The 22639-nt window shown below is 40.6% G+C and overlaps 1 protein-coding gene and 1 long non-coding RNA gene across 5 annotated transcripts in view; one reads left to right on the top strand and one right to left on the bottom strand.

The window, feature by feature from the left end:
- CYYR1 (cysteine and tyrosine rich 1) overlaps positions 1-12882 on the top strand; it is a 68158-nt gene extending 55276 nt beyond the window's left edge. Inside the window, exon 4 of the mRNA XM_068911560.1 lies at positions 1599-12882. Coding sequence (XP_068767661.1) covers positions 1599-1732 — 134 coding nt within the window. The 3' untranslated portion in view covers positions 1733-12882. The remainder of the gene's footprint in view (positions 1-1598) is intronic.
- The window catches only part of LOC138061427 (uncharacterized), a 108827-nt gene that overhangs the window by 38066 nt on the left and 48122 nt on the right, over positions 1-22639 (bottom strand). For 2 of the 4 annotated variants that reach the window (XR_011135168.1, XR_011135169.1), the window contains exon 2: positions 19451-19676. The exons of the other annotated variants lie outside the window; for them this stretch is intronic. This is a non-coding gene — a long non-coding RNA (uncharacterized lncRNA). The remainder of the gene's footprint in view (positions 1-19450; positions 19677-22639) is intronic. 4 annotated transcript variants of the gene reach the window in all.

Here is a 22639-nt window from a genome sequence, read left to right as displayed (position 1 = left end):
ACAGGCAAGCTACCCAATATTTAATACATACTCTTTCATCACTAATAACTGTTCTTAGCATCTATTTTCTGCTTTATCCTCTTTCCAGTTAAACCAAACCCAGCTATAATCATCCATATTATTGCAACATTGTTTTGCGTAGAGAGATGAGTAATGAAAGAAGACTGCAATATTCTCAACCAGGAATTGCTGAAGAGCTACTTTAGATGCTAATAGTCACCACAAGCTGTAAAAACAAGAACAAAATGAAGGCTCTGGGGCTGTAGCCTTTTCCTCCCCAAGGCTGTTCCTGCACTGACTCACACGCTATCTATCCACCTCCAGGCAGTTCGACTCTGCGTGCTCGCTGTTCCCGGTGCAAACATTTATTTGAGCAGTTCTGCCTCTCAGCAGCAGCAGTTTTTGGAGGATGGGACAAGCTTTGAAATGATTTTCATGTCCCCCATCATCGTTAACAGTTTTGGAGTAATGATCGGCCTGGCTCTGGTTTTGTGGTGTTTGCAACCAGCCCTTCCTCCTGCCATTAGCAGTTTTGGACAGGAATGACGAGTGATGGGATGCCATTCCTTTGGCTCAACCACAGTGGCAGCCAGGTTTTTGGAGAGAAAGGAGTGCTTTTCCTGCTACATGGGGATCTGAGTCTCCTTCCCCTCCATCACAAACATCCTAGGTTCCTGTTTTCTCTCTTATTAAAATGCTATTTTAGTGCCAGTCTGCTTGAGTTCTCCAGAGAGGGAACAGGAGAGCCTTCATGGTGACATGAATAATGAGGAAACAGACTCTGGAGCTTAAAATTCATAGAGACTACTCTAGCAGGGTCTTGGTGTGGAGCCTTCAGTTCCTACTATGCTATACTCCCGTACCGTTTACTGTCTTCACGATCACTGAATTAATCCTTCTCCAAGCTGAGTAGAAGTAGTTGAGAAAAGTTTTTCAGTTGTTTATGAATGCTTTTCATTCTTTCATAAAAGTCTGACCTGCTTTAAAACACAGGGCTCTCCTCAGATTTCTCCGCTGGGCAGTACAAGGTGAAAGTCCTGTTCTTATGCAGCCTAAGTCTTAGGAACATCCTGGGAAGATGTCAGGCTTTTTTCCTATGATGTATAATGCCGCTGCGCAGCAAGGAGCTTTAAGCTGTGTTCAGCATGTGGTTACACGTCTCCTGGGAGTCCGCGGGCAGTTTGAGAGGTTTGCGAAGGTCAGGGAAGGCCCTCGCTACAGAATCATTCTGAGATAAATCCGTGCTGCTGCTGAAAGAGAATAGATCTGCTAAAACCCAGCTTTCCTCTCCTTAAAATATTAAGCTTTCTGCCACGTCACCCTGGTGTCGTTTGCCATATGGCAACCTGAATAGTGTTACCAGCACAACACGCCTGTGGGGATAGGGATAAGCAGTGAAGGAAGGGGCAATAAGCAGGCACTTGCATTGAAATACATGACGCTGTAATGACAGGCTGAAAAAAAAAAAAGCAAGCATATAGTCAGGAGACTTGCCTCTGTTATGTGGAAGTCTGAATGTTAACTAGAAAATACTTAGAGGCCTGCGTGTGAAAAAAGATTAATTTTTAACTAATTCTTCTTTTTGTCCCCCATTTCAGTGGCTCCACCGCCGTACAGTTATGAATACGAAATGGAGTACCCAGCTGATCTACCTCCACCTTATACTCCAACTCCACAGACTTCGATACAGTACCCCCCACCTCCTCCCTACCCTGGATATTCAGGGAAATAATTAAGTGGCACCACATGGATATCAGTTGCCTGTTGAAACAGCCAGCACCATTGGGACAAATATTTTTGACTCAGGGACAAATAGGATGGGGTCTGCAGCAACGCATGTGGCCAGGTATTGGCGCAGCCGAGGAGGGTTGCCATGGCTCAGGATGAAGGAAAATATTGTCCATCCCAAATCATCATGTTTCAAGTTTAAACAGCACACGGCCAAAGAAACAGTTACTGCAACTTAGTGCCTGATAAGCAGTGCTTAGCATCAGCGCTTGGCTTCAGCAGCAGCCTGACGCAGCGGATTGGGGTGGTGCTCTTCCCATTTCAGAAGGTGCCTGAGGAAAATGGTTAACCAGCTCTGTTAACATATCAAACATATGCTATGCCTTCCCTTGAAATGAGTTGAGTTGAACAAGGAAGACTGAAGCTATTTTCAGCTTCTATTTCAGGATGATAATACCAGGTGATCAGCTGCGTATGTTGACCTGATAAATACATTACAAAGAGAAGTGCTCTCAGAGTTACTCGGTAGCCAAAAAATGACTGATATTATTTTTGGCCATGTGCAGGCTGTTTTAAGTGCCTACTTTTAAACAGGTTGAGGCTACTTTCTGGCCTAAAATGTAAACATAAAGAGCGTTTTTTTATATGTGGATTACACTAATTTATAGCTGATTTATTTTTATCGGGACTTAAATACTATATACATTGGACATATGCTACATGGCCTTTATGCTCTTTTATCACCAAATGATACTCTCATTTTAAAAAAATATAGTGATTCAGGAAAACTCACAAGCAGGAGAAGAAATACAAATCAAGTATGAAAACATCATAGATTTGACGTTCAATTGGATTACTGACTAAACTGCACAAAGACCAGCTTTTTAAAAATTGAGTATTGTTTTGCAGTAATAGTGATATACAGCCTAACCAAAGAGATGAGCAGAGAGACTGTGAACATCAGATTTCTTTTCTTTGTTGTCTTGGGCATTTTAGAACTGTAAGTTACTAAATAACGGTTTTTGCATTCATCCCACACATGGTTCAAGATCATTTAGTCTCTACCGTGTAATGTACAGACGTTCATGATTTCATCTGTTCCATATCCTTGTTGGGCAAACTCTAATTCAGCAGCAGCAATTTGACTTCAGAATAGAGTATCCACTTACCTAAAGCATCATCCTTTGATGATAGGAGTAGCATTTTTCTCAGTTTTATATGCAAACCACAAATCAAATGGATCTCTTCAGGGATTTAAAAATACTGAACTCCTTCAATTTGTATTGGGTGGCTGGGCTATTCGAGAACTTTATAGCCAAAATAGGGGGAGGTGACAAAAACATATGGCACCTAGAGTTCAGGGCAGCAGTGGCATTAGATTCATTTCAGAGAGACAGACTTCAGGTTGCCACTGATTCCTAGAGATCAGACTGTGTTTAAATGTTGTCCAGTGTCCAGTGTCCTCATCTTTTTTTCAGGTGTATCAATGTATTAATGAATAAAAAAAAAAAAACAGTTCGCAAAAGGTGGTATCCATAGCCCAGTGAAGTCAACTGAAGAGTTGACTTCATCTCATCACCCCCTAAGTAAGGCATGTTTCTGAAATTCAGTCCAGACTGAGGGAAGAATTCAAACAATTTTTAACATTAAGCACACAAGTTATTCATGAGCCCTCTTGTATCCAAGACCTTACTGACTGTTCTTGCTCAGATTTTGTAATTGCATTTGTCCTTTCCAGGCTGACTAACCTTACCGTTTTAGAAAACCCCACCTGAAAGCATAAATGGCCTCAATTCTCACCACTGTAAGTTTGGAGGATCTGCATTGTGGCCCTTGGCCAACTGAGCTTTGAGGCAAAGTCCCATTAGGTATCCAGGCATTTGTAACCCAGTCAGAGGAAAATTGGGCTGTGTCACAGCTTTTGGTTGCTGCTGGTTCCTTAGAGTCTTCCCCAGGGAAGGAAAGTTATATTCTCATTTCTATTTTGCTCTTCAGAGATGTCGAGTCCAGAACTAGGTTGTCTTCAAAATTACTTATACTCTGGGCTATATCCTGTAACATTTTAGCTGCTAACATGACCTTTCTTAAAAAAGGGATGTGCCTCAGTTGAAATGCCCCCATAAAGCGCAACCTCCTGCGCATGGTGATTTGGCAGTCCCTATTCAAACCAATATGTTGGGGTATTGGTGTGCCTGCCAACCTTCCTGTCTGGGCTGGTGGTCAGCATGAATAGCAGAATAAGCAACATTTCCTCTGTGGGAAATCCTATTTCACGTGGTACTTCGACACTTTACAGTTGATCACACCAGATGATGCTTCGGTGCCAAAAAGTAACGTACAAGTAATGAGTATTTTCATTTTCCTCATTCTTGTACTTTGATTTTTTTGTATAACACTGAACAGACGGACCTTCAAATCAAAGAGCAGTTTGTATTTGATGAATTGTCTCCTGAAAAGTACAGAAAAAGAAAACTATCTTATAGATCATAAATCTTCCCTTAGAGGAAGAATTTCCCCAACTGTGACCTTTGTCAGAACAAGCTATAAAGTGCATTTCTTAAATAAAAAGGCATTTCTGGCCAAAATAAAACTCTTTGGCCAAGGAGTCCTGTGTTTTTCAACTTTGAGACCTCGTGTTTCCTCTGATGATACTGCATAAAAGGTCACAGTGGCCTGAGTACCTACAACGGACACATGGCTTATTCCAGGGGAAAATTATGGAAATAGCAGCCTGAAAATTTCATAGTGATAAAGAAATCTATTTGCCTGATGTGAAAACACTAGTGAGGATATTGATTTTATGATGCTAATTACGGTTGTGCAGATCTGTATATATTGGGCGATAGCAGACAGTGATTTTACTTCTGGAAGGACACAGCATCTCTTGTCTTCACTAAGGGCACAGTACATAAAGATGTTGCTCTTAGTGCAAATCAGGTAAAACTAGTATGAAATAGAGCCTCTTTTCAAAAAAAGATGATATTTTCATTGCAAATAAGTAAGCAAAAAGGTGGAGGAAGTTTGAAAGAATTATAAAAATCAAGAAAGAGAAGAAAGAAAAAGTTGCTGCATAAGCATTTGCTAATGCTAAAGTTGAATCTAGTTGAAAAAGTTGAAGTGTCATTATTCCTTAAGTGTTGTTTTCTTTGTATGGAAACCTGCAGTTGAGTCAATGCCTTCAGACTCAAAGTTCCTGCAGTTCAGATATTGCTGGCCACTAGTCATTTATTTTGTTTCACATGAATCGCTTGCAGGTGAGTGTGTTAGTACAAAGAGTTTTTACATAGTCACACCTCCTTATTTCACGTATTTCAGTCTCATGTCCTACATCATACTGTAAAGTAAGAAAAGACACTAAAATCTAATCTATGGCAGTCAGTGGAAGAATGTTCTTTTGGTTTTCTCACTTCACAGTGGCCAATATCACTAATTTGGTCAGACAGTGAATACAGCACTGCCCTAGGCAAATCATATACTTTGACCAAATGCTACCGATTTTCTTGTAGTCTCAGTTTGCTCTGCCTTTGACTCATGACTTCAGAATTAGGGAGGCAGAGAAGCAGGTTGCTGTGTCAGGAGTGCACTACCTGGTCCCATGAGCTTTCCTCCTTGGAATCGTAGTTTAGCACATTAGATGATTGGCTGGTTGCATGGTTATTGTGATGGGCTGGAAACAGCAGGAGTTGCAAGCAGGAGTGCTTGCCAGAACACATATGCTTGCATATGCTCTGATGCCAGTCCTCCTTTGCGGAAAAAAATAAATTCTGTGTGAAGCCTTAGTTAATCATGTACCAGGGATATTTCAAACCATGATTCATTTGACAGTCTTAATATGGCATTTCTTTAACTTCTTTCCCAGAATAAGCAAACTTCCAAACCAGTTATCTCTTTGACAACCTACTGTTTCTAGGGTATATTCCAAACAGCAAGAGAAAGGTATTTAAGCGCTAATGACCCATTTGGGAGACTTTGCAAATTAGGTAATGATCAGTTAGAGGAGTTAAAAGGCCAATGCAAAGCCAAGGGAAGTTAATGTGCTAGGTTGCCATTACCTAAATGGCACACTCCAATGAAAAGATCATTGCTGCCATTATAAGCCTTTTTTAATTACTGAAAAATGTAAGGATTTACTTTTTTAATATTGGATACTCTGAAAGATGCAGCTTTAGCAGTGTACAATTCCAGGTTTTCAATAGTGCCACAATGAAAAGATTAGCTTGCTTCATAAAACACCTAGATCAATATTAACAGTGTTCTTGGTACAGTAAAAATACATTCTTTCAATTTAAAGCAAGCGTTCCCAAGACCCTTTGTTAAACCACAAGGATTTTTTTTTAATGTAATGGGATAGTTCATAAAGCACTGATGGCTACCTATTAGAATAGTAAATGTTCTGCATTTCTGTATTCACTTTCATCCTGGAGGCTGTCCAGATGCTTTAGTAACTAGATAAATAATTATTTTAGTCACCTTGGCATAAAACTTAACAGGTATTTCACAGCACACAATAATAGTATGTTACATCTTATGGTAGAAATTGCACAATTGCACAAAAGAATTGACGTTTCTTCAGTTTCACTAAAAAGTCAGTGCTTGGACAAAACACCCTGAGAAAATAATTACTAGGACCTTTTATCAAGTGTCCCCTATTATTATTTTCCAATGGGCACATCCAGTCTAGTGGCTGCGTTTATATTGCAGCAATGTCTGAGGTCTGAAAAGCAGAGCCCCGGTCCGAGCTTGGATTACAGTGCATCCATTGTAAAAACACCCCTCCCACTCTGCCGTGATTTTGAAGGTTCGTAGTCGGAATAGATGAACAAGCAGAGGACTAAAGAAAGGAGAGGTGGTGGTCTGTCGTTTTACAAAAGGGAAACAGAGACTGGGAAATACGAAATGGAACAAGACTTTGTACGACCTACAGAGGAAGCATTACTGTTGCTGTTGACAGTAACTATCACTGTAGGAAAACTGAAAGCTGTGAATAAAGTACGTTAAAGCACTAACATGTAACCAGTCGAATAGCTTAAAGAAGAATCCAGGAAGCTCAGACTCAGGGAGAAAGTAATTCAAGGTGCTGGAGGCAGTAACTAGCACAGTAATGTTTATCTAGCTGCTTTGTAGTGAAGATTAGATGGTCAATATTTATACAGCATTGGAAAGGGAAAATATTAATTATTGTTGTTGTGCTCTGCATGATTAATGTTTTGCATCCTTAGCAGAGGATAGGAAAGGGCAGCCTTTGGATGTCATTACTATGACTGTAAGGACTAGCAATGAACTAAAGCCAGCAGAAACAAAAGGAAAGCCAGAGATTTAGGTGTTTGTGAAGAACGTGATTTTTTGTTAACACAGAGTGTGGAGCTGGTTTCTCAACTGAGGCAAGCTGGCCTGCCTCCAGTGATTTTAAACAGCTGAAGTGAGAAGGAGTGAGGTTGAAGTGGGAGCTTTGTCATGCTGTTTTTCCTGAGGCTTGAGTCTGTGCTGGAGCTGTGGGTGCACTCGCAGGAAACTTAACTGGAGGGATCAAGGTTCAAGATGGTTCTCCTTTCTGGCATAAATGCCGAGTTGGCCATCTCATCCCATAACCTTCAAAACACATCTAAGGATATGTTCACTTGCAAGAACGTGGGCAAAACATTTTTTGTTTGAAAAATGTTTTGATTGAAAAACAATCCCCAACTTTTTCTCAATAGGTAACATATTGTACTGATCGGAAGTCCTTCATTACAGAAAGTAATCTGGACGCTCGACACAGAAGACACACTTCTGCCGTTTTTTCCCAACTGCCCAATCTTCTTTATATTGTAGTATTCCTACCTAGTGACTTATCTCTTTGTCCCGGTTTTATATGCTTCCTTAAGATCCCTCTGGGCTGTGTCCTTATCTTACTGTTGCTTGCCAAAGAGCTTTTCTGAAGGGCACTGATCACAGGAAAACATTTTCCAAACTAACCCGTCCCCTGCTCTCACTGCATTACCACCTTTAGGAGCTGTGAAGGCTGCACACTGCAAGAGTCATCCCTACCCTCGCTCCTCTGCAGGGGGGCAATGCCAGTTGTTTGCCAGTTATCCTGAGATCACCCTTAGCACAGGCTTTAGTTGTGCTAAAACTCAACTCTCTATATGTTTTCCAAAGATCTAAATATGGTCAAGAAATTTAGAAATGGAAAAAGAAATCATGCCTACACCTGCTTGCAGGTTTATTTCAGCTCTGAGAGATTTCTTTTTGCTTATATATATCCAGCTATCAAGCTGATAGGATATTTCCCATTTTCTAAATGGGGATCTAGTTCCTTCTTTATATATCCATCTTATATTTCTTATCTCAATAGGCAGATAAATAGATTGTCTCATATCCCTCAGGGATATATTAGCATCTTTACAGCCCAAGCATTCCCTGGATATTGCCTTGTGATTTCAGTACCTACAGCCTCCTGCTTGGCCTCTGGAGCTCTATGAACAATCACTCAATTTGCAAGTTATTTTTTGTTAATAACTAGTCTGTGCTTAAATAGCTTTAAACAAAAAGTTAATATATGGCTAGGAATCCAGTCAACCCAAATACTGGGGCTTGAGCTTTGGTGAACTGTCATTGTACCCTGAAAATTAAAATGAACAGTAACTTGACCACAACAGATTATATAGATTGCATGATGGCATATGCAGAATACATACGTGAAATAAATGCATCCTGCTTGCTACTGGCCCTTACGTGAGACTGAGTATCACAGCAATTAGCCAGTTTGTTATGATAATAGGCTCGGGGTGGTTGATTACTTACTGAGGTATAAAGGGATACCATTGTATCTGGCTTTTATTGGTAGCTCAGAGACAAAGTTGCTTCTGTAGCTCTTACCCTCACATAACAAGAATTTATGAAATCACCTGAGGCTGCCTTTGCCAATTATCATCATCATTATTTCCATGTTTAAAAAACAAGGCAGAGTTCTTGTTGACCATTCATCAAAGGGATACTGTGGTACTGCAGTTTCCACTAATATGCCTCAGCTGAGACCTAAACAGGTAAATTTTTGAGAACTAGGAAAGAAAATAAATATGTATAAGCTGAATACTGCTCTTTATTCAATATTTATCTTCCTCTGAGGCGGATGGTAGGGTATCAACAGGCAGTTGATTCAGGATTAGGGAATCAAATAATACATGAGTGTGCTTATGGTGGTAAAATTAGAGGTAAATCATCCCAGCTGGGTGGTAGATTTTTTGAAGCACCTTACTGACAAATTGTGAACCTAGGTTTAAGAGGTCTGCCACAGCCCTAGCTAAGCTTCATAATTCACAAGGGAATACAAAGAGGTATAAATGGTCCCTGAGAGCCTGGCAGAGTAAAATTAAGTTTTTACCAGCTGTGGCTATGTGATTACAACCAAAATAGAGCAGTTTGCTAAGTGTATGCTATTGGACTCCTCTCCTTAGCCATGAGTCCTCATACCCCACTGTACCAGGGACTGCCCCCAAGTCATGCACACTTCGGTGTGTGACACACACAGCGTGATAAATGGCAGCCTTGATGTAAAAAAAGATACGGGCAGTAAGTAAGCTTGGCAAAAGACAGTATTTACTTTCATTGAAAAATCTATCATTAAAATCTATGTTTATTTTTGGTTGCTGATGTTTATTGTTGATTATAATTTCTGGTCAGCTTCAGTGAGTGAAACTGAGGATGAGCTGTGCCTAGTGATGTGGCCCAGAGAGGGGACACTGTATGTCTCAAGGACTGCAGTCCTGGGGAAAGGTAAAGGTAAAATTAACCAGCAATATAATCAAGAAACCTGGGAAAAGTCACAACACAAACATGTATGTTTATGGATGCTTATTTTTAAAACCAAAAGGATAGCATCCTGATCTTCCTATCCCCTCCGCACCTGTCATAATCATTTAAAAAAGATCAGGAGTCTAACATATGTTCTTTCCTTCCCTGATGAGTGTCAAGAATCTCCTTTTTAAGCCTGATCCACCCACTGGTAGGCCTAGAGAGTGCTCCTTCTGATACCAGTAAGGATACTGAAAGGGGTTCATTCAGATCTTGGCCGAAGAATAGGCTCGTGGAACGTGAGGGAAAGCAACGCATCCCACTAGTTGGAGCTCAAGAGTCGCTGAAGCATTGGAGTGCTTTTCCTTCCGTGGATAATAGACTTAACTCTGCTCATACTAGTCAAGGTATCATTTCCTAAATGAAATAGGACAACAGTAGTTAGCTCTATCTGTGATAGAAAAATAATTCTCCTGGTTTAGACATAGCAAAGTGTATGATTTCTCCGTGTCTTGTTCACCATGACCCTCAAATAAGATTTCTGTGATGCAGTTGGATTAAGCAAAGCGGGATCTACATCCAGAAATACACTTAACTCATTTTATATCAATTTGATGAGCTGGTATTTCTGACCTTCGCAACTGAAAACAGCAATTACATCTCTGCGCTTTGCCTCTTTCACGTCTCAAGAGCGAGAAAGTGCAGCACAGTCCAACCTCTTGCAGCACCTCCTGCCTGTGCTTTGCCTCTCCCGCAAGCCCAATGACAGCATGGATGGAGGGAATGGACTCAGCCTTGAGTATCTCAAGGGAGGGACGGTCTGCACCCAGTCTTGGAAGTTGTTAGATATGACCAATTCTGCGATCTCCACACTGTTAACTTTTCAGGTTGTATAGTTTCTTGATGTAAGTCTTCAGTAAGTATCTGGGTGCCTGCAGGAGGGTTGAGAATATTTTATTTAAATTTCCATCTTTTGAAAAAAATCCTGCATCCTACATAAAAAATATATTGCTATGAAAAGCCTATTCTAATAGATCTAAGGGCTTAACACAATGATAAATGCTGCCTGCGCTTCACCTGAAGACTTTCGCACTTCAGGTAATTTGTTCCTGTCCACCCTGGGTACAAGGGGTGGAAACTGATACCCAAAGACTTCTTTCTGTTAAGGGGAATTTCTGATGCCGGGCAGTAGGAGAGATTCTGATGTTGCTTCTTTAAAATATTCTTAATGCCATCTATAATTTAGAAAGATTTCAATTATCCTGGTTATGAAAAGGAAATAGAACAACAGAAGGTAAGGGAAATTTTCAAGTGCAGGTAAATCTTCTTGTTCTTCATCTCTTGGAGGTCAGTGCTTAAAAGAAAGAAGTTGTAGATAAAGATCTCTGACAATTTTCAGTCTTCTCTTGCCTATATATTTCCCAAGCGACTGTCAAGTGTTATTTCTTTTCTGGTGTTGTCAGCTTCTATTGCCTGGCACATGATATATATTTTAATTGACAGTTAGTAAGAGACATTCCAATCACAGTGAAAACTGCATTTTATAGCCAGTGTGAATGGAAGTCATAACTTGAGGATGTGTCAGTTACTTGTTGGAAGTATGAATAATTGATACTGAACACCATTCCTTTTTATAGTCCCTATTCGTTAGACACAAAGCAGTCACAGAATAACTTTTTTTTTATTGTTTCCTTTATATATGATTTGCTAGTCTTTATGTAATTCAGGAGGAAAATGATTCAGCATGTAGTTAGGTTCTGAGTGAAGGCTTGAACTTAGAAATGTAATAGGGCATGACAAAATATTCAGTTTTGCCCATGGAAATATCAACTACAAGGTTGACAGTTACAGTGTCTGGCTAGCATTGTTTGTTGAAATGTGCCAGCAAGACCTAGGCTATGCCTGCACGGTGACGTAGAAGTGTGACTATCAGATGTTGTAGCAGAGAAGGCATGATGTGCATGCCAGCAATCAGAGGACGTATGCAGAGTCACTGGGAGATTGTACCACACTCTAGAGAGCACTGCTCTAAATGCCTTGCCTCCGTGTCTTTGCTGCTGCTGTTACTCATGTCGCTACTGGTGAGCCTGAGTTGAGTGTGTCAATGCAAAGACCTGATGTCCTGCCACAAGCAGTCATGAGAATGGGGTACAATAGGAGAGGTTATGCCATTAAAAGAAACCTTTTTGGTTTGAGCATCTGTTTGCATGGAAGATGAAGCTCCCCTGATGTGTTTGGCTTCACTGGTGATTAACAAGTCCAAGTTTGCTATTACCTATGTGGTATTTCCAGGCCTTTCTAGAGCTCATCACTGATTCTCCCCACTGATCTTGAAATTAATTTCTCCTAAGTATGAATGTGATACAGAGACTTAAAAATCTTAACCTTTAGCTGAGCCCATATTGTTAAGATCAAGCATTGTGATGACTGCAGACTAGCAGACCTGCCCTAAGCTATTCAGTGGCAGGATGTATTGTTAGCCTTGTACACACTGCAGGGATGTTGTCAAGCCCAGGAAGGATTTCAAATCGTCTAAATGGGTTGAGAAATGCCTCTTTTTTACCTCTGCACCTGACATGGTAGACTGAAATTTGGCTTAAAAGAGACAGGCTACAAGAAGGTTGTATTTTGGTAAACAAAGGGTGAAGTTCGGTTGGCTGTGACAGGGTTTTTTAAAGTTTTGTTTGCTTCCCTTGAAATAAGCAGTTGGCCTGTAGTTCTAGGGAAGGTTTTTTTCCACTTGTTTTCCACTATTGTTGAACACCAAATAAACTTTCATGGCCTGGAGGCAAAAGTAATGAAAAAGGTCCTGTAACATAGGAAAGGACTTTGGGTTTGTAGCCCACGTAGCCTAAGACTGCCATGCCTCCAAGTTTTCATGCTTTTTTGTGTGTCCTCCCAGAAGGCTTTTCTTGGCAGATTTTGAGGACTTTCCAGATTTCGCTGAGAATATGCAGCAGACCCTTTGGTGCCACTATACAAGAGCTGTTTAGTCATAGGCAGAAATGCTGCTGCTGTCGGGAAAAAACTCTGCACACATCTTCTGCACAGTTGCCTGCACACCACCATAGGCCTGAGGCTTCTGGGAATGCGCAGACAGGTCTTCAGCTGAGATGCTGCCAATTGCCTGTTTCTTTTGATAAATTCAGTTTACCTTTGAAATTATAGATTTACTGCATCTTCAAATGTACAGCATCTTCACGGAGTGCTCTAGAAAATTCAGATTTATTGTGCGCACGTTCATATTTCTGTCTAGGAAATCTGCAGACTTAAATAAAAGTTACTAAAAAAACAGGAGAAAAAAAAGGTGTTTTACCGGAGGCTAAGCTAATAACTAGTTATCTCATTGTAAAATCAAGTGGAAATAAAAGCAAGTTTTGTTCTGTTTGTTTTTTCATACTGACAGCAACTTTATTTTCATCAGCCCCACAGTGCAAACAACAGGAGTCCTGTCTCCCCCAGATTTTTCAGTGGGATAATTAGCGTGTATTAGCTATCTCACAGCTTTAAAAAAATAGGCAAATACCTATCTCTCACACAGGGAAATTACAGTCTTAAAAAAGACATACCTGAGCTAGAGAAAGGAAGAATTCCCTGCCCACTTGAATCCAAACTGAAGCTGTAAGTTCAGTTTTTATGCACCATACTGGATGGATCCCAATGGCTGCTTTGTTGGAGTAAGGGGCTTTGCTCCCCTTTGCTTATCCCCGCCAGTGGTAACGGTCCCATCTGAGTTCGGGGCCCTGCACAGTGCTCCCATGGGGAGGAGGCAAGGCAGGAGGCTATGGAGCCAGTCCATGCCACCTCGGGTGGGCCAGGTGCCCCCACCAGCGTCCCTCCTCGGCCAGCCTCCACCCCTTGTGCCTGCTGCCTCTGTCTCCAGCTGGGATTCACCAGCTTCTTCACAAAGCCTTGCTGGAAACACGAGGTTAGTGATACTGAAAATAGCAGGGAGTTTGGCAAATTATCTTTTTATGTCTGTAGTTGAGTTTCATACCTTGATGCCTTCTCACTTTCCACTGAAAGCTGCCTCTGTCTCTGGGCCTGAACTCTTCTGATTTGAGTTCAATTACTCCTTTCATTAGGATGGGCAGTATTGAACCCTTTTGTTTCCCTTTTCAAGAGCAGATCGTAAAGGCACTGACAGGTGAAATGCCCACACAAGACGACTGGATTGGTCACAGATATGGTTCCTTCATTGTGTCACGTCAAAGCAAGAGACAAAAAGCGTCAAAAAAGCTTACAGGTGGGAAGGTTATTCAGTGAGATTTGTGCTCATCCACTGTAACTAGGTAGCCAGCTCGTGGGTGGCCAAGACCAAACTGTGCCAGACCCCAGAAGAAATGACAGCGCACGCACATTTGCAGTGCCACAGCTCCTTCTGATGCTGTAGCAAAGGCCTCTGGTCTGTGACTCAGGGACCACCTGGAGCCTGATGTTCAGTCCTCTGTTCCATCAAATATTTCCTTTCTGACTTTACGCTTAATCTTGAGCTAAAATATTCCAATTTTATTTCAATAACTGATTTAGTAAATGAGATTTCTTTTTCTTTTCTTCTCTCCAGTTCCCAACATATAATTAGGGTTCTTGAGGATACAGTTACATTAGCATAAAGATGTCTCATTTGGCTATATCACGTTGTCCTTCCTGGGTGAGAGTAACTGTTGGAATCAAGTACCTTTTACCAAAAGTGGGTTGTACTGCCTTAAATGTACTGTTTACTATTTAAGTTACAGTTCAAGGCAGAGACCATTCCCCTTTTTGGGATCTTTCAGATACAAGCCTAAAAACCCCACGGTAGCACAATACCCATCTCATTGCCTTAAAGGTTTTTTGGCTCTTCTAGTGAAAATAGTGAAGATAGATATAACTAGGAACTCTCATGGAGCTTTAGAAATAAGGCATCATATATGTTATCAGTAATAGAAAGATATTGGTATTTTTTTTTCCTGAAAGTTCTCCATATCCAGAGAGTGCTATGAGAGGAGTTAGTTGAGGCACAATAGTGCTGAGGACCAAGGTGAGCAGCTAAGTAGACAGAATTTCCCTGTGTTTCTCCAGATAAGTATTTGTATTTTTTGAGTTCAAATTTGGTTATCTCTTTTCTCGAGCCAGCTCAGCCTCCTGTGGACTTCGGTTAATATACACTAGATGAGACCTTGCCCCCAAATACAAGGTGGGGCACCCCTGCAAGAAGAATATAGGCTGGTCTCTTCCTTAGTAAGGATTTAAACATGTTTTTTTAAAAAAGATTGAAAAAAATGTCCTCTTACACACTCTTCAGAGAGTGAGTAAACTTATTAAACATTATTGCCCAAAAGGCAAAAGTTTATGTCACTATCTTTAGGCAGTAGCTGTTTCTCTGTTATAGAAAACTCTGGAGAAAAAACTAGATAAATAATCGTTCTTAACAGAAAATCTGTGTCATAAATGGGCATAGATAAGCTTCACCACTTGGTCTACCAACCACTTCTGAACAAAAACATAGTACAATCATTTTATTCATCTTCTTTCTAGGAGGGACAGTTACCTCCATGCCTTTAAAATAAAGTATCTATCTCCAAAATTTAGAGGACAAAGAGCCTCTCTCATGCTTGACCATGTTCATGTCACCAAATAAGAACAGAGTTGTTTGGGATCTCTGCAGAGCTCTGCAAAGCAGTTTTGCAGCTAAGGAAAAGAGGGGGAAACTGTCATGCCAAAGTATTTTCATAATTCATTCTCATGCTTATAGCTCTCATTGCTGCCAGTGTCTGAATACTGCGTAGGCACGAGGTGGAGTAAGCCTCACCCCATTTTAGGGAATTTTTAAAGTCAGAATTTCAGAAGAACCTCTTTTTTTTTTTCCTTTTTTTTTTTTTTTTTTTTTTTTACATTTGGATTCCCCACAGGGTTTATAGCATGGGAGACATGCTTAGAAGTAAACTGTGAATGACTGGCTTTCCTGACTCAGCACACGTAGGCAACAGGTTTTGACATCCTGGACAGGCTGGCAGTGTGGTACCCATCTCCCCAGCCCTGATAGACAAGAATTCTGGTGCAAACACTTCTGCTGCCTGCCACCGAGCTGGGAGAACGTCTAGGGCCGCCTGCCTACTTTCCCTCCTCCTGGTGCCATTGCTCCTGCCCCGTCCCCCCATCCCTGTCCTTCAAAAGCAGTGGGTGGCTACATCCCTCTGTCACCTGCCACTCTGGTGCCGGACCATAGCCCTGGTGCCGGCAGCCCTTTGGAAATGCCAGCCTAAGCGGGAGGCGTCCCTGAGCAACGCAGACCCTTGTGAGTACTTCCAGTCAGCTCCGTCAGGGTGGAAACGTTCAAAGGCATGAAGCTGGGTATCTCCTGGGTTGCTCCCACCTTGCAGAGGGGTACGGGAAGGTGCATGCCGGCAGGCAGGCAGCAGCGCAATGGACACCACTCACCTTCTCAGCACCTCTGCAGGAAACAGGGCTTTCTTCAGAAGTAGCCTGCAACAAATTCCTCTGGGGCCCTCACAAACTTTGTTGCCATTAGGAACAAAGTGTGTATTCAGGAACAAAGTGTGCATTCATTAAAGAAACAGCCCCTAAAAGGACGTGTTACCCACAGAGAGGGAGAACAACCAGGCCATGGTAGCGCTGACCTATGCTGCTCTGGGAGGGCTACGTTGCCGAGGGTGGTGGGATGGTCCATGCAGGACAACAGCCCATTCCACCAGCGTCACTGGAACAAATCCCACAGCAGCATTAGGCACATAACCGCAAGCTTATAAGTATGGGAACCCACGCTTGTTACACAGCTTCCTTGATGGGTACTTTATTTTACAACATTTATTTGAAATATAGCATTCCTCCAGCAGTAACACATGAAACACTTTCTCTTCTGTCTGCAATTTCTCACACTTTCAGATCGAAAAGCTTTTGTAATAAGCAATTATTTTACAAGCTTATTCCATTCTGATGTGAAGTCTAATTTTTCTGCAGTGTGGAGAAGAGGAAGAATAGTTAATATCTCCTAGTCCTGAGAAAGTCTGCAGAATAATAACACAGGAAGCTGAAATAATCATTCTGCCATCAGTTGTTCTCCCCTGGGCCTGCCCACAAGAAATCATATGCAGAACCCTTAGAGTCAGGCATAGCTAAAGATTGTCTGCTGATTTTACTCTCTGTAACATAATCTGTTTATTCAGAAGATGCACTCTATCTTCTGTGCTATGATTCAGAAGAACCTTAATCTGACAGGATTTCTTTTATTCTCTCTCCTTGATAATTAATATTGCAGCACCAAATCTGAGGCTGACTTTTTATTGCAAGCAATATATTACGAAATGACTTTTTTGCCCAGGAAAGCATAATCTATACTTTGTTATTAACTCTCTAAGTCCGCTACTCTTATTTTATAATAATAGTGTTATCTTGGGAGACAGTTGTTAAATGTCTGTCTTTTTGTTTTTATTGCAGAAGAAAACTTGATCAAAGTGGGAGGAGGAATAATCTATAACATTATAGTGCATATCATTATTTAAATACAGCCTTTGTGTAAGTTTCCAACAGCTTCCCAAACATGAGTATCTGTTGATAACCCTATTTATGAAACATTCGAGGGACAGTGGCTGTAGCTCACTTTGCAGTATGGCTGCTTTTTTGTCTTTTCTTTTTTCAGTTTCTTTCTTCTGTTAAAACTGAGATGAGTTTGGATTGAGTTTGTGAACCTCAAGTTTCTGAAGCTTTGAGCCAGTTCCTCAGAGCAAAAATCTGACCCTGAATGCCTCATTTTAAGCAACCAGCACCTAGAGCTGTATATCTTGCAGGGTTTAGAAATAGCTGGTTTAGAAATAGCTGGATTTGATCAGTATTTAACCTATTTACACGACATGTTCACAAAACACTAACTACAGGTTTTCTTCTGATTGTCCTCCTTTTCTCTTTTCCACTTTTCCCTAGGTTCCTGGATCAAACAGATATTGCTGCCTCATCCGTTGTCCCTTGTCCTTCCAATAAATCCCACACTTATAGAAGCAGTAAATGAAATATGAAAAGTTATCCAAAATGCCATTTTAGTTATGCGACAGGGGACACTTTCAGGCAGTCAAAGTGGAGATTACTCAGTAAAATCAGTTCCATAAAATGTTGCTGATATATCTTTATTTCCTGCAGTTCCTTTCTTTCTATTAATGTCTCCTTCCCTCATTATTTTACCCTCATTTTCCTTTCCAAATATATAACTCTTAATAGGATAATTGAATGAATAAGACATTCACCTAGGATGCACTATGGTTTAGCTCACAACTCTGAAGCAGATGTGATTTTTCAGCATTTAATCTTTGCTGTGCTTCAGTTTCCTATTCATAAAGTAGGGATGGCATTTCTCTGTAACGCAGGGGTGTTGTAAAATAGAGCCCCTTAATGTCTGCAAGTGATTCACTAATGATTCTAGTGAAGCCTTGAAAGAACTTAAATAGATTAATGTAGTGGTGTGTCCCTGTTTGCTACCCAAAAAGCTTTTAGGAGAATGCCAGTCACATCATAAAGATTATCTTTAACAACCAGGGAAAAGGGAGTGTGGAGGTACCTATGTGCGTATGCATAAAAGAAAGACCAGGTAGAGGTCTTTGCAAAGTAGAAGGGACCTGTGCCTTTTGCCACAAGAGAGGCTAGTGCTCTGTAGAAATCTGCCTGTGGGTACAGTTGAAGACAGGACGATTCTGAGAATTTAAAAATAAATGCTTTTGACAGAAACTTTTGTCAGTTCCCCAGTCTTGGCTTATGGATGGTGGAGGAATTTTGCTGGAGGAATTATGGCCCCCAGCAAAAACTCAGCCACACTGTGCAAGCTCACATGACCACTCCCCTCCAGGCACTCCCTTTAGGATGGACAGAAAAGGCCCTTTCCTCTCACACAGGAGCGCTAGAAGGTCAGGACTCTGCAGGTGGGTCCAAGAGAGCCTGCCTGAGCAACTTGTGTAGAGAGACTTGGGTATTTAGTGTTGGAGGAAATAACAGAGACTCCCCCAGTGAAAAATTCAGTTGTGTTCCTAGCCAAAGGAAACCCGTCACCTGCAAGGCTGATTCACGGCTCAGTTCCCTTGGCCAGGTAAGTCTCCATCAGGGTGAGGTGTCTCCTGCTTCACTTGAGATCAGTACAGGCATGTGCCTCTGCCAGGTTGCCTTCTCTCCACACATTTTGCAGTCTGTTCAGCCTAAGCATTATAGTGGCAACATAAGGGACTTAATATTTCAGCCATTCCAGGAATAAATTACTCTTCAGGACTCATTTAAGGAGGACAAACATAGATGTTTTAACAGATGACGGTAACAGCTCAGTGGGCCTTTTTGGAGAAACACTTGGAGGGTAACCAGAGATATCCTTGCTTTGTTTGACCTTAAAAATCCTGCTGTGGCAATTAGTTTTTTCCTTCCTGTAGTTCTGTGCCATCATTGTAATGTTCCCTGTTTTCCTTCAGAACCAAAGTATTCTGCATAAAAGATGACAGGGAGCATAATAATAAAGACGTATTTTGCGGAACATGCACCCTAGTTAATTTGAGATTGCCCTGTAACTGTGTCCTAACACCTCAAGATGGTTTACTACATGACCATATTGGATTAAACTGCCCAAGGAATTTGAGGAAACAGGAGGGAAGGAGGGCAAAAAAAATCTCTAGATTCTGGCCCAAGTCTCCTGTTGAACCTGCAGGAACTTGTTACTTGATGGTCCAGAGAGTAGAAACAGGAAAAATATGAGGGCTCTGAGAGATGCTAATAATACATCTCCAATCAATGGCCCCTGAAGGGAATTAGACTGCTACATCCTATAGTGGTGACCTTCTAAATACAAGAGAGGCACTCATGTGGGCAGTTTCTTCTTGATCTTCTCTCCTTGTATTGAAATGGGTTGTTCCTATGTTTATAAGGAAAACTTTAAGTTCTACCACAACGTACATGGATGCTTGTAGGGAAGATCAAAACATACCTGAACTCCTGCAGATCTGCTAGGTCAGCATGGTGACTGCACACTGCGCTGGGTCAAGAGCATGGCTGCAGTGGTGAGATTTCCCCAGGAATTAATCTTGGTGGAGAGGAGAGACCAGAGTGAAGTGATGCTGCAGAGGGGGAGTAACACCTGTGGACATGCCACATGGGCCACTTGGCTACGCGGTCAGTGTAATTCCTGGGATTTCATTTCCAAGATGAGCATTCTCCATAAGAAATTTGAAGTCCATGGAAGGCAAGCAAAATCAGAATGTAAGCAGCTGAAGCAAAGTTTTAGAAAATATGAATGAATATTCATGTGAAAACATTTTCATTGTTCAACTCTGCTAAAAAGCTCTGAATTCATGTTCTCCTTGTTGAGAAAAATGGTTTTCAGAAAGCACAGCTTTTGAGACTACAGTTTCCTACATTTATGTCATTTTTTGTACTTCTAATTAAATATTAAAGAGATAAAGGAGACCTGGCAGGCAGTTACACTCACAGCAGTCTAATGTCGTGTGGTTTGTCTGAAAGAAAAATGTTCTGAAGCAGCTAAGATAATGTATTTAACTTTTAAAAAAATGCCTCTAAGCACACACTGGACAGATACTTTCGTAACATTTTATCATCAACACAAGAAAATCTACACTTCTGAAGTATCTGACTATGGCAGTGACAGCTGAAGGTTTATCTTAACATTGGACCAAATTTTTGCAGTGCAATTGTTGAGTTTTCAAGGGACACTATTTTTCTGTTTCTTTCCAACCAAGTTAGGCTGAAAGCAGTGGGAGGCCAACTTGCAGACTTCTCTTCAACAGTATATTTCTTTCATACAATGATAAGTGAGGGATTTTTCAGGTTCTCCTAGCTGTTGGTTTTCTCCTCCCCTCTACTTTCATTTTCAAAAGAGTCTCCAATAAAACTGTACAAACAGAAGTGCAATAATTATTTCTACCTTGGTAAAAATAAAGGGTTACTAGTCTGCTTTTTCCAAAGGAAGGGACAGCCTGGGAGCTTTCATAGAAGCTTTTGATTATTATTTCCATATGTCCCTGACCTCCTGTTTGCCTTCAGTTGAAAATCACTGATACTGAAAGAATGAATAAATAAATACAGGTTTTTTAAAGTTTGCAACTACTTGAAATGCTACTGCTGCAAGGTGTCCATAAAGGAAGCCCTGTGACAGGAATGTGCTCTCTTATAATCTATTCCCTTTAATTGATTCTGATTCTTCACACAGCTTAATCAGGAAATGAATAACTCCAGAAGTTTAATTCTTACATTTACATAAAAGTTTCTTCCCTGGGAACTGAGACATCTGCATTCCTGCTAGTTTTGTGCCCTTTCTCAGAACTGTTCTTTTTCTTTTCTTTTCTTTTCTTTTTTTTTTTGCACTTCCTCATTCCTAATTTCAAGAACTAGATTCTGAGCTGCACAATGAAGCACAGCTCAGCTGAAGTCAGTACAGCTAGATGCCTTCCCAGCATACATCTGCCCAATCCTTTCCATGCTTAGGACTACCAGGACAACCTTCACCACCAGTGCTGGTGAAGCCACTTATTTCTCCTCTTTTAGAACCTCACTAATCTTTCCCTCTCATGAAATCAAGGTGATCTAGTATTTTTAAATAGATACTTTCTCCATTGGCTGTGCTTTTTTGTAGCTCCCTTTTAAACGGTGAACTTTGAAGAACCTTGAAATCATTTAATGAGTTATTTGTATGTTTACTATTCTATATCTTTGCTATATGCTGCATAAAAGTTAAGCCACTAAAAATTCAGCTGACATTACTTACACTGAAGCTACCATTTGCAACTTTTAATGACTAAAAGATCAATTTCTTATTTTAGCAGCATAATTAATACTGCTACTGCCAACGGAAGTGGCTCTTGTATGTCCCTCTTATTTTCTTCTCATTATCTAATCTGAAAGTCTTCTCTTATTTTTTTTTAATTTACAGAAATTTCACGTCTTGACTGTCTGAATTCACATCAAGTCGGACCATGGAATATAACTTGCCAGTCCTTTTATGAAGAGAAGTTTGCTTCTTTGGGCAAACAGGGACAGCTATGGCTCTTGACCTATTTATAGGAAGAAAGGCAGACAACAAGAGTCTAGTTCATGCCAAACCAGAGACAAAAGTCTCGTCTTGGATTTATCTCTGTGGAGCCAGAAGACGTGGATGTCACTGGCAATCTTACTTCTTGTAATCTTCAGTCTCTGAACAATGCTACTGCTAGAGCTGACATACTACATGAATTATTTTCTCATAAACTCTGTCTAAATTTGAGCTTCTTATACCCTATTATTTAAACTGTCACCTGAGGAAAAGAAAGGTTTTACGTGGCTTCTATTCTCTGCAATAATTTTAAACAAAATAAAGCTCAGATTCCCATAGTTGAAATGACACACAGTATTTGGAGTACTCAGTACTAAGGAAAACTTTATTTCCTCATTTTCTCCCATCTTCTCTTGTTCAGTAAATTTCGTTCCAGAAGCTAAACGTATTGCCTTAGCTTATTATAGGCATGATAGTGGGCAAGTACAGATAAGTCTAAAACCCAAATTATTCTCAGGGATAATGTCAGCTAGTGATCAGAGTGTCCATTTATATTCATAATGCTACATGCAAAATGATTTAATTTCAACTTCTAATTTTTTTACCCATAAATGATTGCATGATAAACAAATTATTTGGAACCTAAAAGAGTAGTATCATTGTAAATATCCCTCTACATCTCACCTTGCTCAGTAAGGGATGTTAAAAATCTGAGAAGCTACAACCCACAATCATTCACTCAGTTGATCAAGGAGAGACAGAGGGTATAGAATATCTTTACTAAATTTTCAAAAGCACGTATAAAGAGGGAACACTCTTAGAAATGAGCCAATGAGCCTGCTGTTCTCTGTCCTCCCTGAAGTTGTACTCCAAACACAGGTACTTTTATCTTCTTGCTTTATACTGTAAGCCTTGTTTTAAATAAGCAGTCCAAGGAACCGAGAGCCCTTATAGTGAGCCTTTACTTTGTATTGTCTCTCTAAAAATGAATGTCTGGGCCTCTTTTCTGAATGAGATTTCTCCTTTAAAGGAAAAAAGGGCCTCCTATTTGTGGAACTGATTCCCGTTTTAGAGGTAAAGAAAAAGTTTATATGATTCTGGGATGAATGGCTGTAAAAGAATATTGGTTCT

The sequence above is a fragment of the Struthio camelus genome, chromosome 1 (assembly GCF_040807025.1).
Source record: "Struthio camelus isolate bStrCam1 chromosome 1, bStrCam1.hap1, whole genome shotgun sequence".
Classification (NCBI taxonomy): domain Eukaryota; kingdom Metazoa; phylum Chordata; class Aves; order Struthioniformes; family Struthionidae; genus Struthio; species Struthio camelus.
This window is presented reverse-complemented; position numbering and strand designations above follow the sequence as displayed.